General features: G+C 33.8%; 2 protein-coding genes and 1 long non-coding RNA gene across 7 annotated transcripts in view; 1 reads left to right on the top strand and 2 right to left on the bottom strand.

Annotated features, from left to right (window-relative positions):
- The first annotated feature begins 1072 nt into the window (after window positions 1-1072).
- The window catches only part of kst (spectrin beta chain, non-erythrocytic 5 kst), a 58336-nt gene continuing 41665 nt past the window's right edge, over window positions 1073-17743 (top strand). For 2 of the 4 annotated variants that reach the window (XM_069128916.1, XM_069128915.1), the window contains exon 1: window positions 17397-17598. In XM_069128916.1, the coding sequence (XP_068985017.1) occupies window positions 17562-17598 (37 nt within the window). In that variant the 5' untranslated portion in view covers window positions 17397-17561. Of the gene's footprint in view, window positions 1346-17396; window positions 17599-17743 lie in introns of those variants that run through there. The other 2 variants (XM_069128918.1, XM_069128917.1) reach the window with 2 other exon arrangements.
- LOC138187785 (uncharacterized) lies at window positions 2700-4354 on the bottom strand. Its single transcript, XR_011175257.1, has 3 exons — window positions 3534-4354; window positions 3131-3264; window positions 2700-2936 (listed from the first exon to the last, which is right to left on the bottom strand). It is a non-coding gene; the product is annotated as an uncharacterized LOC138187785 (long non-coding RNA).
- On the bottom strand, window positions 8333-11000 carry cag (DNA-binding domain-containing protein cag). Of its 2 annotated transcripts, XM_069128491.1 has the most exons (3): window positions 10497-11000; window positions 10021-10108; window positions 8334-9942 (listed from the first exon to the last, which is right to left on the bottom strand). In XM_069128491.1, the coding sequence occupies exon 3, from the start codon at window positions 9938-9940 to the stop codon at window positions 9209-9211; it is 732 nt and encodes a 243-aa protein (XP_068984592.1). In that variant the 5' UTR covers window positions 9941-9942; window positions 10021-10108; window positions 10497-11000; the 3' UTR covers window positions 8334-9208. The 2 variants fall into 2 exon arrangements, with proteins under 2 accessions (XP_068984593.1, XP_068984592.1); XM_069128492.1 differs by lacking the exon at window positions 10497-11000 and having other exon boundaries at window positions 8333-9942; window positions 10021-10102.

The raw sequence follows: 17743 nt of genomic DNA, 5'->3' as shown, positions 1-17743 counted from the left end.
ACAATGAAGATTGTTAAATATTTATGCAAATACAAAGTAGCGTCTAATATCGCGTTGTATGATTAATTCAAGATTTAATTGAAATTTGTTTTCAGGGTGGGTCTCCGCATGCAGCAACCTCCTCGCGGTGAGACCTGGAACTCATTGTTATTTGACATATAATTACTAATTGTATCATATTATATGATACAATTATGAATTATACAGCAAATAATGTAAGCTAATTGGCTGCATTCGCGATTATGTTTTTATAAATATAAACGAAGATTATTTTGATTCTCTTTGCCATTTATGATTTCTCGTTCATATAATAGTAGTTCACGTTCAGATAGATGAATTCATTGACCAGAAGTTTATTTAATCGAGAAATAGCTAAAGTTTTGTCTAGGTAAACGAACGGCTTTTGAACGAACTAATTACAATCACTTGTGCTTGCAATTAACGCGATATTATAAATTATAGAGGGCGTAAGAAACACTTTGGTCTTTTTTGAGGTCGGTATTTCAGAACGTGACACGCAAAGTCTCAATCCTAATACATATTTAATATCACATCTAATATCGTGTTCTCAGTCCATGCATTGACCACCGGGTCAATATTAACACAAAATTTCAAGCAATTTTTTATGTAAGTAAGAAATTTAAAAATATTCTCAAAAATATAATTCAGATTCTGTCAGAATTGAATGTATCAAGAATGATGACATTTTAAATGGACTGGCGGAAAGTATACTTCTGCTATAACATTGGTGAAATAGAAAACGAAGGGATTGGAATTTTAAAAAATTCAAAAATTTTAATTTCTTTGACTTTCGTTGTACGTATGCGAATTATTTTTTAATTACAAATGCAAAAGTGTACTTTGCATCGGTCAAATTTCCGCGCGAGCTCAACCTTATCATCAGAGAATAAATCTAGCGTCATTGTGAGTTCATAGATGGCGAGGTTTACTCGGCAATCTTCTTGAAACACTGCTGGACCCACCGAAACGGGAGGTGAGGCTTTCCAAAAGAAACTCCAGTGGAAACTAACTTCAGGGGAAGGGCGGCGGGAATTGCCGAAGAACTGCTTGGAGTTCGAAGCCGCAAACGCATTGGCGCAGACGTCGGTACGGTTCGCGCGACACGCTACCGCTAGTACAAAGTTGAAGCGTGCGTTTCTCAGTTTGTATCGTGTGCGCGTGTGTTTATCAGATCTCTTGTAACAACTTCACGGACTAAAAACCTAAGTGTGCACATTTTAGTGAATATAGTGTGCTTAGAAAGTGTATTTAACAGAGTGTTCTCACGGATTCAGCACACAGGTGCTTTTGCGTTTTGGATAAGCTTCGTACACACGTCGAAAAGGTATGTCTACAGTTAAGGGACCTGTCACCTTTCCACGAAACGATCGATCGTACCGTGTGTCTTATCGAACGATCTAGTCCGATGTACATTCGATTTACATTGGTACATATAGTAACTACAAAAAGTGCTTATACACCACTGTATTTATTATAGCATTTGTATACTAATTAACTAAATTCAAGTATATTAAGTGTCATATCATCCAATAGTATGAGTACAAAAATTTAATACTACAGAAATGAAATGTGGAACCTTTAACTTGATAAAAAAATGGTTCTTTGCAAAATAATGGTACGTGCACGTACTTTTTGTAACTACTGTATGTATATTAGAACGAAATTTTCCAGATTTCGTACGAATGAAAGAGAAGAAAAATACTAAACAGTCTGCATACTGTCTGGTTAGATTAGGATTTCGAGTTTGTTTATCATCCTCGAACTGCTTGGTCGGCAAACAGAAAATTTACGCGCGCAAAGGTCGACGGGTCACGTGGGACATTTCGTGTAAAATATAGAGGATCCAGTGATCCGCTTCAACAGTAGCAAAAAGTCGTGTACGAAAGTTCTTGCTCTTTTAAGACTTTCTTTCGTCATAACACTGAGATCTTTGCGAACTCGTCGCATTGATCGAAAGGATATCCTTGATCTTTTCGAGATTATCCTTTTCGAGTGTCGCATTAATTTGAATTCATTTTCTTTTTTTTTTCGAATAAGCGCTTTCTCTTTGTATTGCCATTTTTGGTATCTTTATTAGATTCCTCTTAAAAATATTATACAAACGCAATACTTTTCCCTCTTTCATTTTATTTTCTGCTTGCTTTCCTTTCATTAATTGGGAGATTAAATACTACTATGCGCTCTAGGTCATTTTCGATCCAATGATGCTCTTGTATCATTAAAAAAGTTATCGCATGGTTGAAGAAGCTATGAGAGACTCACTTTTGATACGTGTGATTTGTTATTTCAATTTTATGTTAGAATATTTCTACCAATATCTAAAATCTCCTTCTTTTTTGAAACGAGAGCGAGATTTCAATATATATTGAATATAACTATATGTACATAGAAATTCGAAGAACGCAAGGTTAAGGAAACTAGGAGGATCGCGTGAGGACCGCTTAAAAACGGAACAAAGGGCCTTATTCGATACCTGGAAATCGTGCGAAAGAAATTTAAATTTTTTACCATTCATCATCATCATTCCATTCGCATTGAGCCTCATTTCTTAAGAATTTTGTTTTGTAATCCCCAAGTGATGACGCATTATACGTGTATATCATTTTGTTTGATTAGTAACTGATTACTAATTTCAAAGTATATAATTTTCTTCTATATTACTTCATTTATTACTTTATTGGTATAAGTATTATCAGCTTAACAATATCAGATATTGATTTATTGACAACTACGACTACATCAAATATCTTTCTATTCCATTTTGTTACTTCGAACATGAATTCTACAATAGAAAATAATGGCGGTATTTTCAAATCTCGCGCACTTTCGTTTCACGAATTTCAAATTTCAACTATCACCATCGCTATTCCACCCACTGGAAGACGTAATCACATCTGCATCTGCGTCTTAAGAACCTACAGATTATAGATGGGAATGAATTCAGAGGTTAGGATGATATCAATTGCATATTTTGGTTAATCGCATTTCTACACATGCTCCATATCATTAACAAATTAATATCGATGTCTAAAATGCTAGTAGAGTTAGGATTTATAAAGTGAATTATTAAGGTGATATTTTGATATGAATATACTGTATCATCTGATACCTTTATTGTTCACAGTTAATCTTGTTGACATCACACCTAGCCAAGTGTTTGACAAATATTAAATTATGCGTTAATGGCAACGATTCACAAAATTTACCACAGCCTGATCAATTTTAGAAGTATAGTAATACAATCTGAAACAAATACATTAGTGTCAAATAAAAGAAAGTTTAAAAGTTCATATTTGTGTATAATAACTTTGCTGTACTAAATATTTCGTAACAGTCATCTATATTATCTATATCTGTTCATATTTTTATTGTTTCGATCAATTATAAATCTTTTTTCTAAAATTGTTCTGTCTTTTGTATTCTTTAAACTTTCTTTTATCCTCCACTATGATATAATATAAAATAATAAACAATTCGTGCATTTTATATAAAAAAGATCTGATTGCCCTAACCCCATTCTTGCATCCCACAGTAGAGTCCACTTTGATACCCGTTCCGCAATAGCTTTCCCCTTGTGACGATATCTTACGTCCCCGTATTCCCGTGTCTAATAGCTTGTGCGTAGAGTCATTCCGTTACGAGGTCAGAATTCCTCGCGGAGGAGAACTGGTCGTTTGCAAAGGTCGCTCGACGGACAGCTGGAAAACCGCGCGCGCGCGCTTGCGTACGTATGTATGCATAAGGGAGCGTAAAGACCGGTGGAGATTTTCCTTTTCCCTCCGCGGTCGGAACAAGTTTCTCTCTGTTGGAAGCGAAGCGATCATAACGGGGCGCTGGCGTCGTTGCACGTGAAATTGGAGCGGACTTCGATCCTTTCCCGAACGGTACCCGGCATTTGATCAGCCTTAGCCTCTGCGTTCCACGAGGAAATAATATTACGCGCGCGCCGCCACGCCGTAGTGCCTTGAGTTTCTAATGAGCCCCTCCAACACTCTGTCCGTTCCTCTACTCACTACTCGACGAATACCGTAATTCTCAATGGATGTCGTTTTTTTCTGTCTTTCTCACTTCCTCCCTATCGTTGCGTCCTTTTCTTGGGAGTCGTTTTTCTTCCCCCCACCAATCGTACTTTTCGCGTTCCCTCCACCAGCGGTCCCTTTCGATGCTCGTCCGATGGGCGAAAGTCGTGTGCGTGAAGCCAGCGATGGGTGTAACCTTTCTTCGGTTTTGTTTAAAATGTAACGCGAAAATTGGTATATTTAGGATTGTTTATTTTAATCGAAGCCTGATAATTTGTTGTTTATTCGACGTTAACTTTTTACAAATATGCAAAATTTGTTTGAAATGCAGTATTTAAACAGTGTGTGTATTTTTAATGTATATATTGACTTATTTTTGCCTTCCATCCAACTATACCATGTAGAATGTCACACGCTGTAGAACTGATAGGCTTTCTGACTGACAAAATGTATTATGTTAGATTATGTAACCGTGGGGATCTTACTGCTTGATAAGATATTAATACATAAATATTGTTTGTTATAATTATAATAGAAATGTTGTGACATGTTTGATGAGAAAAAACGCTGTATAATAGAGATTATGGAGTGATGTAAATTTTTAAATAGAGATGCGTAATTCATAAGATAACGCCGAGAGGAATTATCAGATTGAAAGAAACATTGCTTCCAAAACATCATGTTCGCGTGACACCAGCCGATATAATTAAAGTAGAACCTAAAAATATCCGGTTTGGAAGCTCATTAATATGCAAATGTAAACACGCGTTACAGATTCTGTATCGTCCGGTGAGCACACTTGTCAAGGATTCTTCCGCTCAAAGTCGTTTCAAGGTCGTCCCTGTTAAATACTTACGTTTCGTCAAACATAACTTGTAAACATTTACCATAAAAGCTATCAATATGGAGAATATTTGAAGGACCATAAAATATGACCATCACATATAAATCCTATATATATATCTATACACAGTGTTATGCAGGATTTGCTTACAAGTTTCCAAGTCAAATACATAATAAATTATATATTGACACTTCATCTTTTTCATGCAGTACTAATAATATAGATTATATAATTAATTTTCAAATTTATATACATATAACGAATCTGTGAATGGCAAACAATGAGTAAAATACGATAATCATTCCCATCGCTATCCAACGTTAGTTAGAGTATTAACAACGAAACGTATATACGTCTCTCATGCGTGCGCGCGCGCACATACACGTTTTCTGGGGGAGTTGCTGGACCGCTCTCAAAGTCCCCCTTTTCTCCCTCCATTTCTTCGTTGAGCCCGCTCGTAGCAAACGAGGAGGATACAAGAAGGAAGAAAGAAAGAGACAAAGAGAAAGATCCTTGGCGAGTCCTGGAACTCAAGACGCAAGCGAACAAACCAAGACTCCGGTTACAGACTTCAAGGCTTAACGCGTACTCCCGCGTTCCGTCAATCGTGGATTTACGAACGACCACGGGAAAAAAATTCTCGCGTGCAATGTTATTGTACCGACTCGAGTATCGCCATTACCGTCAACCTGTTTCAAACTACGCGATGGTGGGGGGCGTCTTTATGCTTTACCACGCAACTAGGGAAAACTAGGAATTTAGGATGCATGAATGGAGAAATGTAGGACAGTAATGGCTCCTGCTTCTTACTCTAAAACGAAAACATAAATTATATGTTGACTTGCTTTTGAATCTTCTTACAAATGGAATGCAATTAATTTCTGAATTTTTTACAATTTTTATTTTAAGCGTTTTAAGCTAAATTTTTTGATACAAACGTAGAATAAATATAGTGTTACGATTTTTGTCCCAGGATGAAAGGATAAGTTGTATTTTAGATAGCTTTTGAAGCTTCTTATAGATAGAAATTAATGAATTATCAAGTTTTTATCGTACATTTTTAAACAAAAATTGCTCGTGACGAAAATGCATGAAATAAATGTATATACATGTATGTACAGTTGACAGTGAACATATGTATATACAGTTTCTTTCAAATTTGGTGTACAATTTATGTAGTTTTCTTCAAGTTGCCATTTCTCACTCAGTTGTTTTGACTGCTACAAAATACGGATAACGGAGACACGAGTGACAAAATGCAGATTTTGGCCGTACATCTTGAACGACATCTCTCATTGGCGTAATTAGTTGTAAGTCCCCCATACGTGACCCGTCGAGACGCGTCGACAGAATACGATATGAAGGAACGGAGTTTTATCTGGCGCGTACACGCGGTCGGATTCTTCTAGTAGACGGCCACGTCGCGACGGTGAATGTAAAACTGCCAGAACGCATGCAGGAATGTAGATTTTTCTTGTCAACTTTCTACACGCCTCTGACGTCACTACGGGAATCATTGTCGAATGCAATAGAGAGCGTTTAAAAAATTAACGACCAAATTTTTGCAGATTATCACACTTACCAAAAAAAGAAAAAAAAAGGAAACACGTATATAGCAAAGTTTTGCATAAAAATTACCAGAATAATTAAAATGATCAACTTGTAGTTTTCTGTAAAAATTTTATAAATTATAGCCTTGTATTTTGAGGGATTTGGATGTCTATTTTGCAAAATATATATGTATATGCATAATAGTTGTTCTCTATAGGTAATGAGTTGTTTTTCTCTTTGCATTGTATATCTTTACAAACTTTATATCCTAGTCATTGATCATAATTCTGATGGTAAAACGAATTCTATTACTAAGACTGTGTTCCTATAAACAATCGACAGAATACATTAACATTTAAAATCAGCTGACTAGAGATGTACATAATTCGAGTTATAGCCACTTTAAGAAACACTGGCTCTTCATTTTTGGCAAAACATTGTTTCAATCGAATCAAACATTACTGTATTGGTATGTGAAGAAGATTAATGAAGAGTTATCAAGCAAATAGTGCAAATATCATTACTATGAAAATAAATATGAAAATAATAATAAAGGAGATTGAAAGGGAAATATGAACAAGTGAATAGGCGTCTGTGAATAGAAATCTGTACCGTTTAACATTCCGTGTAATTAATGCAGGAATGACGATAAGATAAAGGAATAAATTGTTTTCAATTGGCTTGCTGCAACGCTATCTCTGACCTGGTAGCGTGAAATCATTATTCAATGCCTATTCTCGACCGTAAATTCGAAAGAATGCAAAAGGAACGATGAAAATAATATTATATGATACAGCCATAAATTTTTCCGACTTTCCTATCACATTTTCATATCGTTGCATTTCATTTTCTATTTTCTAAAATGTCTATCTTGGATTTGAATTGAGTCTCGTTATCTTTCATTAGACAATGTAAAAAGCGTATCATTTTGGTCATCGACCTCATTCGAATTTCACCACTTAACTCGGTGAAACGGTTCATTATCATTCGATGCGTCTTCTCCTATGATCAAATAGAAAAATTATACTGATAGGGTCTCATTTCACTTTTCACCGATCATTTCACTTTACGAGCATTTCATTCCTGCTCCCATTTAATGGTGTCTTCACGCTGTATTTAACAGCTCGTTCACAGTGTACTGAAAAAACTCCACTTCATGCTATCAATATATAAGCACGTATATAGCTTATATATTGCTCTTTTAAGTATAAGTGTCGCATGGTGAGAACATTCCAACATCTGCAGGGTCTCTCAGGGCAACCATCTTTTATGAATCTTCTATCTTTTAAATTATCAACTGAATACCTTGAATATATTTAAATATTTTATATTGAAGATAATAGATTATGATAATTACGCAATCTCATAATTTTTCCCTATTTTCACTGTATTTTGGCTTCTTTTTACTACGGGAAAAGTCGGTAATCTGTAAAATTGCCTAGATTATTATTAGATTATTAATATATTCATTTATATAAATATATCAATAGTCACAATACTTAAATTAAGGTTTCAATAGTTTCATTATTAAAATATGCAGTGCAAGGGAAAAAGTAAAGGTCATTTTCCAATGACCTTGAGTAGGCACTTGATTCAGTACATATTATAGGACACCTCCATTAAAAAAAAGAAAAAAGAAAAAGAAGAAGATCAAAAAAGAAGTATCAAAGAATATTGACAGGAAAAGGTATACAAATTCTTACAGGAAGCAATTTATACAACGGAAATTTTTCTCGCATAGCAGTGATGTAATGGTCCGTTTCGGTTTCCGCTCAAGAGGGTACAAAAATCTGCAACATCTTCATAATCTAACGGTGAATTCTGTCGATCGTGGGCTTTTCCACCAGCACGAAGTATGCGCAACGCAATTTTGCTGAAATTCAATGGCCCGTTAGAGAGGCATAGGCAGACTTCTTGGAAATTCGCCGAGCGAATCAGAGCGACGGAGCAGAAACTGGAATCGCCGCGATTCCATCGAGATTCTCGGGTTTCAACGTTCGATCTAGAGTCTAGACGATACGATGGAATGCGTGATAAAAAAATATTCAGGAGGATATTCACCCTAACGTCTTATTTTAAGTTATCGTGCCGATTAAATAGTCATTGAAAAAGTAATTGGACTAGGTGAGGTAAATCAATTGGCTGATTGAAAATGGCTGGATTATCCGAAAAGTGATTAAGTTCGCTGAGTACAGGATATAGTTAATAACTATTTAATTATGCTTTCTTTTCAATTACTTATTATTATTACAGACGAAGAATGTAGTAGAGAAAAAGTGGGTTAATTGACGTGCCATTTTATGATTGAGAGAGCGCTACTGGTTTAGGGAAAAATATAAATCTTTGTTACTTAGCTTCGATCTAAATTATCTTACTTTTTATCATTTAATACAATCTCTTTATATTTTTTCATAAAAATTGACATGATAGCATTTGAATTCCTTAAATTGAAGGTTTAAGAAATGACGCTTACCATACACTTACTATAGTTACTATATATATTATGCCACTTACTATAAAAATATCCTTTCTACATATTTTAAAATAAATATAAAATTTGATAAGGTAGTGATTACTTTTATAGTAAACATCTATAAACTTGTCAGAGAAGAGAAACTTGTGTGAGAACTAAATACATTCATGGGAACTAATATTCAATGTATAATTCTCAGTAGGTCAAGAGTAAAAAAATATATATTTGCAAAATTTATTTACATTAAAAAGTTATATAATAGAAAGACATATACAATAATTATACACTGAGAGTATTATTTTACAAAACAGTAGTTTCCTGTTTTAGAGTCAGCAAATATTTTTTTGATACACGATTGTGTAAATGTTTTAGAATCATTAAATCATTCTCTAAAGTGTCATTTTGCTGTTCAAAATAAGTTATCAATTTTTCTAGCATTGTTGTTGCTTCTAGGTGGTTGACACCTGTTTCTTCTTGATGATATCTATCAATAAAAGAGTCTTGGATGTCATCTCCATCTTGAGTGGATAAACGCGCACTCACAATATCATCTTCTAATAATAATCGATCTGAGTTGTTATTAGTGACAGCATCCTCCAGTAAACTTTGACTACAGAGGGTCAGTTTTATACCATGTCGGGCTTTCCATCTTCCTAACCATCCTACACTTGCTGTGAAAGTAGGATCACCACCTAACTTTTTATTAAGACTCAGAGCTTTTTTTCTAAGAATAGGTCCTGACATAGGAATACCATTTTCAAGTTCTTGAATATACCACATATACAGTGCATCATCTAGTGTTACATTCTTTGCTTTTTTAATTGTTCCTCTGTTGCCTAAGCTATCCCTAGAAACCATCTTGGCACAAAAATCTTCAATCTCCTTTCTGTTCTTTTTCCAATCAGAAACAGTAGATATTCCTACTCCTAAATCAATAGCAATACTTCTCAATGGCTCACCTTTATCAATCCTGTACAAAGCTTTCAACTTCTTTGCTATGGTTACAGTCACTTTTTTCCTTTTATCTGACATGTCTGTAAATGTCAAATATCAAAGAAACACAACACAATTAAAACAAAAACAGTTGTTAAGTTTAAATACTATTGACCTACTTGTAGCATTCCTATTTGCAGCATATTGATTAATCACACTAGCAGTGCGATATTTATGATATATTGAAGAATCACTCTGTTGGATCAACTATGAATACAATTAATTAGAAGAAATGAGCTTTTAATTTATATTTCAAGAAGGATTTATAATTGAAATTAATAAATCTAAAAATTTTTGTTAGCAAGTGATTTCCACCAAAGAGTATTCGTAGTTTTAAAATAATTAATGAAAAAGTAAACAAATTATATGAGTAACAAAAAATGGAATAAATTCGTTCCAAATATTTAAACAATTGGATGATATATTTTTCTATATATAAATTTTTACACTTGTCTATAAATGTTGAAATTATATTATTTTATTAATTAATAAACCGCTAACTTATAGGTTATGTCATCTAACCTCGTTCCAACTACTTGAATATGTCAATGAAAATCAAAGGAAATGAAGTAGTTATTTTAAGACTTTAACTCACTTTCTGTTCTCTCTTTCTTTTCTAATACTTGAACAACTTTCACTTTAACGAAATTTAATTATTTTTACAACACTGTTATATTTGAATTCCCACTCTAAACGTTATTTAACCAACTGGAAGGGAAAGAACATGTAGAGACACTCTCAACTCTGCCACCAGATGGCTAACTACACTTTCGTACTACGCCGACGTACAACACTTTCATGCTAGTACTTTCTCTTCTATTTATCAGTAATTGTAAATACGTATCACTTCTCAACTTTCTTATCAGGGTGTCTATGGCACGGGCACATGCTTTCTAAGTTAGCGTAACTGATGAGTCCTCTGGCCTTAGCAGATTCTTATGAAATACACTTTTCTCCTCTTCCTTCCATCTCTCCTTCTATCCTTCTATCTCTCTTTATTCAAGATACCATGATTTACTTACAAACATTTCATTCGCAACGTCTTTTATTCTTCAATAAAAAATATTAAAGATATTGCACATAAAAGACTTCGCACATAAATAGTAACTCTACTTTAAGTAGCTTTTCATCAATAAAATGGGAAGACATTATATATATATATATCCGCTATATCGCAGCGTCGACAGCTTCTGTTCGATAAGGCGCCTCATCGAAATTCATATCAAAACGCGTCTGGATAATTCTAGTCCATTGTATTCTTATACCGGCGACGTAAATTCTTCGGTGAATTCGTGCCTCTAACTCGAGAATGAAAGGTGGCTTAATGTGGCACGTGGGAGTTTACGCGATAGTTACAAAAGGGACCGCAAGCCACGTTGTTGCGTAGATCAGAAACGCGAGTCACAGTAATGTTCTCAACTAAATGATACACGTATGCCCATCTTCTATGAAATAACACGTTCCGTTCGGCCACATTCTCGATAATACACAGGTAGACCGATCTGCAAGTTGTAATATACCGTATACAGCGTGGGATGTAGGAAACATAGCGGATAAGTGGAAAATTTCCAGAGATGCTAAAATATGTATTTTAGTATAGCGGGTGAAGCAAAAATTGTTATACATTGTCTAAAATGTTTCTTTGAAATTTAGTTCAGGTTAGGTGAAATAATATGGCCCGTTAAACTGAAATGAGGTAAAGTAAAATATTCATAAGTTAATGGATATGGAGTTTCGTGATAGAGTTCGTCAATCTTTTGATCCTAAAGACAGCCAATGAAGAATTCGCGCGAACAAACATTTGTGAAACATTGATTTATCTTTTTCCTCATCTCTCGAGATCGAGAACACAGATAATTACGTAATGTAACAAGTTGCCCAATCTGTTCCGTGAAAGTTATAATTTAACAATTAACGTCCGCAGGAAACCGAATGACTCACTAACGTCTTGCAATTAAGGGTGCTCCATGAACAAACTTCTCGAAAGATAAGCTGTTATTAATTCAACCTATGGAATTGAAAATGTAATATGGCTCTTTCTTTTATTTGATTGTAAGTGTCAATGACATTATGTGGAAGATCATGTAAAATTATTATTCTCTTTCCATAATTATCGTAATAAGTATTTTCCTGTGGCTAACAGCGAGGTAGTTGTTTCTTAACTGAGCAGGAACTCGAACAGTTTGTTACAAATGGGTCATTGTGTAAACGTTATGACTCTGTACTGTGAGGTGCAATTTTTCATGAAAAGGGTCTCAAATGTTGCAAAAATATAGCGCGGTTTATTTCAGCTTCGAATTGACGAATTTTATAATTTTTACGTACTCAAGTTATAGAATTTTCAAATTTTAAGTACTGACATTTTTAAATTAAAAAATTGTTAAGTTCCCAAATGTTTGAATTTGCAAATTTCTGATTCTCCGAATTTTAGAATCCAAATTTTGAGATTCTCAAGTTTCTAGATATCCAAATGTTGGAATTTTCAAATTTTCAAATATTGAAATTTTAGAATTTTCAGATCCCTGAATAATCAAATATTTGGGTATTTAAATTTTATAATTTTTGGATTCCCAAGTTCTCGGATTTTTAAAATTGTGTACGGTGAACGTATTACAATTGGCGATGATTCAAGCAAAAGGGACGAAGTAAACCGGAAAGAATCTTCCATTGCACTTCGTCAGACATCGTGATGGCATTCCTATTGAGCTTGCGGCGTGTAATGACGCCGTGAAATTGAAATTAAATGTCGGCAACATGTGTAAACTTCTGAGAAACCAGTGATGTCATCTGGATTAACGAACTGCCAAGCGGCTAAATAAATTACAGCTCGTTCGCGATGGAACATTTCGCAATTATGTAAATATTAGCTGCACTCTTATTGCTTGCTCTAATCTACGCGGAAAATTGTCAGTATTTCGAACGCAAGCTGGGAAATAATTGTATTTTAACTGCCTGAAATAAAAATGATAGGGATAGAACTAATCGTCTTATAATCAAGATTAGTGATCTCGCTAATTAGCTATGATGTAAACGATGAAAATAAATTCCAGCCACATAATTTCAAAACAGTTATGCAAACTAGAGTAATCAAATTGCATTTTATCCCAACTGTTGGCTTATCAGTAAATATGACTCAGTTGTAGTAACATATAACGAGATTGGGACCATAAAAGTTATTTCAAGAAGTGATATCATATTTAAATTAAAATCGAATTACGTCAAACAACGTGTTTGTCTCTTACGTGAGCGGAAAGAAACTTACAAGAGACTGTCAACATTGAGTTCAAAAAATTATTATCCTATTATATAAAACATTGAATTTAGTTAGAGATTATGAGATTCGTTTCTTCTGAGAACATTTTTTAGCAATACTCTGTAATTTTCGTACGTATTGTGTATTTGGTGTCTTACGTTCATTCACATAGTAACATCATTGTTCTACTTCCTTTAATAAAGAAACACTTCCGGTAAGGAACTGTTATACGGAACAAGTGAATGAAGGGCTTGCTTATGGTATATCGTAAAGATTATATTACTTCCTGCTCGTTACATTTTTTCTCTACGGAACTCCGATTCTTTCACAAGATATTACTGTATAGTAAAAGAAGAATTACATACATATAATTCTTATACTTATACTTAATTTAGCATAGAATATTTTAAAAATTATATTTGTAATCGTATGCCTCCACAAGGAAGAAAAGATGCTGCATTCCTAGCTATTACTAGCTTCATACTGTAATTTTCCCTGGAAATGACATTGAGTTGACTATAAACTCCAATAATACTCATATTACTCATTTTATCACACAACTCTTCAATCTAGCATGAGATAAACATACACTGATTCGATCACCCAGAGATATTATTTGAAACAACTGATTTCAAGTGAAAACAACATATAGATGGCACTCATACTACTACGAATAAGTTACAAAAATTATCCTACAACTTCTCAATCTAACATGATGTAGATATACAATGTCTAGGGACTTTATTTTTCAAAACAACTAACCTCAAATGTGGAAACAACTTAGATGTTCTATTCATACCACTACAAATAAATTAGAAAAAGATTGAATGCTGGAAAATTATTTATTCCATCAGATAACCTACATAACGTTTCTGAACTACTAAATTCACGGTCAAAATGGTAGACGGCTAGCAACAAGTGCCATTGAAAAGTATAGGGTTGCAGGAGCGGATCGTTGTCGTTGGTAATGTCAGTGGGTGGCCAAATATAGACATGTCGTCATATCGTTTGAACTTGGTACAGCTTGTCACATTTTATATTTCGTCTCCCTTGGTTGCGAGCGCGTGTGTAATACAGCAGATGAATATTTGTCTAGGTTTAAGTTATCAGTGTCAATAGTGTGTTGGTATCTGTTTTCGAGGTGAGTCAGGACGAGTCTCGATAATAATACGGTTCAGATTTCACCTGGTCTTCTTTGCCACGGTCTTCCCTGTCCCGTCGTTGCGTACGACGCATTTCCGGGGCAATTTCGTACTTCCTGGCAGCGATCGACCATCTTCCAAGTTCGTCGAACGCTTCATCTTCGATTCATTCTTCCTTTTTGCTTTGATTCATTCTTATTTTCGGTAATCTATCTTTAGTCGTTAAATTGGGAAATTTGTATAAATAAAAATATCAAAGGAAGCTTGAAAGGTTATGTCATTAATTCAAAACTTAATTACTTATTTAAAAAGCCCTTTTAAAAGTTTTCGATTATTCTTGGTCTAGATAGTCTATGTTTCCTTAACTGACAAATAGACAAGATTGGTACAATGTAAAAATTAGAAGAATGGACGAATTATTGCGTATGAAGAAGTACAAATAATCTCGTAATATAAAAAATATATAATCGATTATCTTTTTCAGTTTTGAGATAAAAAATTGCTTTTTGATACATCTTATATTTAGAACCAATGTCGAAAAATCATTGATTCTTATCTATAGACGTTGCTGCAAATCATTGAGGTGTTGCTGTAGCTGTGTCGAGGTGCATGTAGCGTGCTTCCGGGCAAATCTCGAACTTCCTATTTGCTGTCCGAATAAACGAGCTTATACGCTGGCTATTTCAGTCGAAACTGAACGATGAAATCTAAAGCAAATGAAAATTGACTTTGTAAACATCAAGAAGGAAGTAATTAAGCTCCTAGATTAATCTAGTAGCTTTTATAGATTTCCTTCTAGAATTCTAGAATTTGTAAGTACAATTAATCCTGTCGATGTGTGGGAAATTAGTGGGTGGTTCATCTTGGATTTCGTTTTACTTTCTATTATGCCTCGTGTGGAAGGTTAATTGAAAGTAAATGGAAACTAAGCGAATATAAATAAATGATTCCATAAAATAATATACTATAAGTATCATATGTACTAGCATCGGGCGTAACGTTCACGTCACGAAATAACGAAATATAATTTTTGTTATGTTTATGGAAAAATTCAATAAGTTTGAATATTTGAAACATAAAAGGATAGAATTAATGAATAATTAAAGAAATTCAAAATTGGATGAATAAATGGTGTGCGCCAGTAAATAGTTAACAGCCATATGGCGCTAGTGTCGCGTCACCAGTCTTCATAGTATCAACGAAGTTGCAAATATTTTGTATGGCTGTGTATTTCTTTTTTCCTCCATCAAATATGTTGAGTATCGGCGTTATCAAAAAAAAAGAAAGAAGTAGTAGTGACATGGATTTATAAGTCATAACGTCATCGTCACTTCTATCAGATAATCGCCAGAACAAGTCACACAAGGCAAGGCGTTTGCCATGTAATAATGATATTGGATATTTGAAAAGTTATTTTATGAAATGACTTATTTCAACGTATGAATTTTATTTCATACATGTTATATTTTATATTATTTATTTCATAGAATGAATTTTGAAAATACTATTAAATGTCGATAGCCGTAAAATATGTATATTGATTGGACTCGACAAAAGTTGAGGATATCTATAAATGTTGACTTACTAGTAATACGTGTTGACAAATGTTTAAAAGCTGATGATGTTGAAAGATGTTAACAAGCCTAAATGTTGACCAACGTTAAAGCTGTTGACAGATATCGAAGACATAAATGCATGTTGACATTGTTGGTAGATGTTGACAGATTCCCTAATAATATTAAAAATTTAACAAGTAAAAGCACCAAATTCATGATAATATTTCAAAATTACTGCTATTTCACACGATTGAAACTAGACAATCAAACAATTCATTCTTTTCAGTGTATTTATCGAGTTTTAGAAACGATCTCTCATTTCTTGTCGCAGTGAAGAACATTTCAATAATTCTTTATGTTTGAAGACGTTACATCACTAGATGACGATATGCTAATGCCATAAAAATTTATCGTACGTGTTTCTACCTCGTGACATCAGACCTTCGACTAGACTTAAATGGCTGTATAGCAAGCATTAAGTTTAATTTGGCAGATGTTTACTCTATAAAAGCTACAAATTTTTTAAACAATTTTGTAACTCATTTTCGATCGAATCATACTTTTCTATCGCATAGAGAATAACAATTTGTTTAAATTTGGGGGAATTAAAGTCTTAAATCATTCTTAAACTATTAAAAATTTGTTTCGCGGCCGAAACCAAAGAGAAACTCACAGACGAAAATTTGAATCAAAAAGTTATGAATTACAATACTAATACTTTTTTAAAAAATTATCGTCTCTTCTATCACGGTCATACAACGTACGTTTAATTTATGTAAATTCATTCTAACGTACACATTACATAGCCCGCGTCCCTATGAAAACGTCACGGTTCGTGCTCGACTGCATAATTGCATCGCAGTTTATGTACAAACGATCATCTAATCAACTTGAAAACGATGCATGCTTAATCATGCTACGAGCAAATTATGATTTATTTGAATTTGTAAACATATTTTATTCACGTATTACTCTATTATTATCGACATTATTTCTAGTTTATTTGCTATTTTAATCTTAGTTTCTACGGAAGTTACTATAATGATACAATTTTTCTGTCCTCTTGCGTTTTTCTTTCTTTCATCTTTTTCTAAAATGAGATTGCCTATTTCACCCATCAGTACCATTCAATCAACCGAATTCTAAATTACCTTTACTTAAGAATTTCCAAATTTAAAAAAGGTGCTATTATTATTAACATAAACTTTAATTTTATATGTAAATTTACATATATCCGATTACAATCAATTACTTAATTGCTACGCCATTGGTAGGTACATTCCCGCTCAGAAGAACATATGTACGTATAATATCTGGCCACTTGCTTTTGACAGATAATATATCACGAAACTTTACAATTGCAAAACAAGTAACGATAAAAATTTACGTATTGTTATTGTAAGTCGGTCATGTCGTATACATTTGTGAAAAAAAATTGTGCTCTATACTCATATACTTATTGTTAACGTTATTATATAAAAGAACGGACACAAAATGTTCGCGATACGCGATAAGAGTCCTGGCAGTTAAAGTGGTCTTGAGTTAACAGCTGAATCAGTTCGGTGTCGCCATTCGTAGACGTCCAATCGTTCTTCATTCGTCGTCTCCTCGTTTCGATATCGAGTAGTGATTTTCGTCAATTTTTCATGATATTGAATTTGGTGAAAGAAGTCATGAAAGCAGATCAGTGGATCAACGGCCATTGAAAAATGAAAGGGACAACAGTGTCAGGCAATTATTATTATGGTATGTTGAATTTAGCCAGTTATAATTTAATTTGTGAATCAATAGATCGTAAAACGTGGATAAAGGGTCACATTTGAGTTTCTAACGAAGTTTTTGATTAGAGGCCATTGAATAGGATTAGGCGTTGATAGGTTAAAATCTCTGT

This window comes from Bombus flavifrons, chromosome 15 (assembly GCF_040668555.2).
Source record: "Bombus flavifrons isolate JBK064 chromosome 15, iyBomFlav1_principal, whole genome shotgun sequence".
In the NCBI taxonomy this organism is placed as follows: domain Eukaryota; kingdom Metazoa; phylum Arthropoda; class Insecta; order Hymenoptera; family Apidae; genus Bombus; species Bombus flavifrons.
Note: the sequence above shows the minus strand (reverse complement) of the source record. Positions and strands in the feature narration are given on the sequence as shown.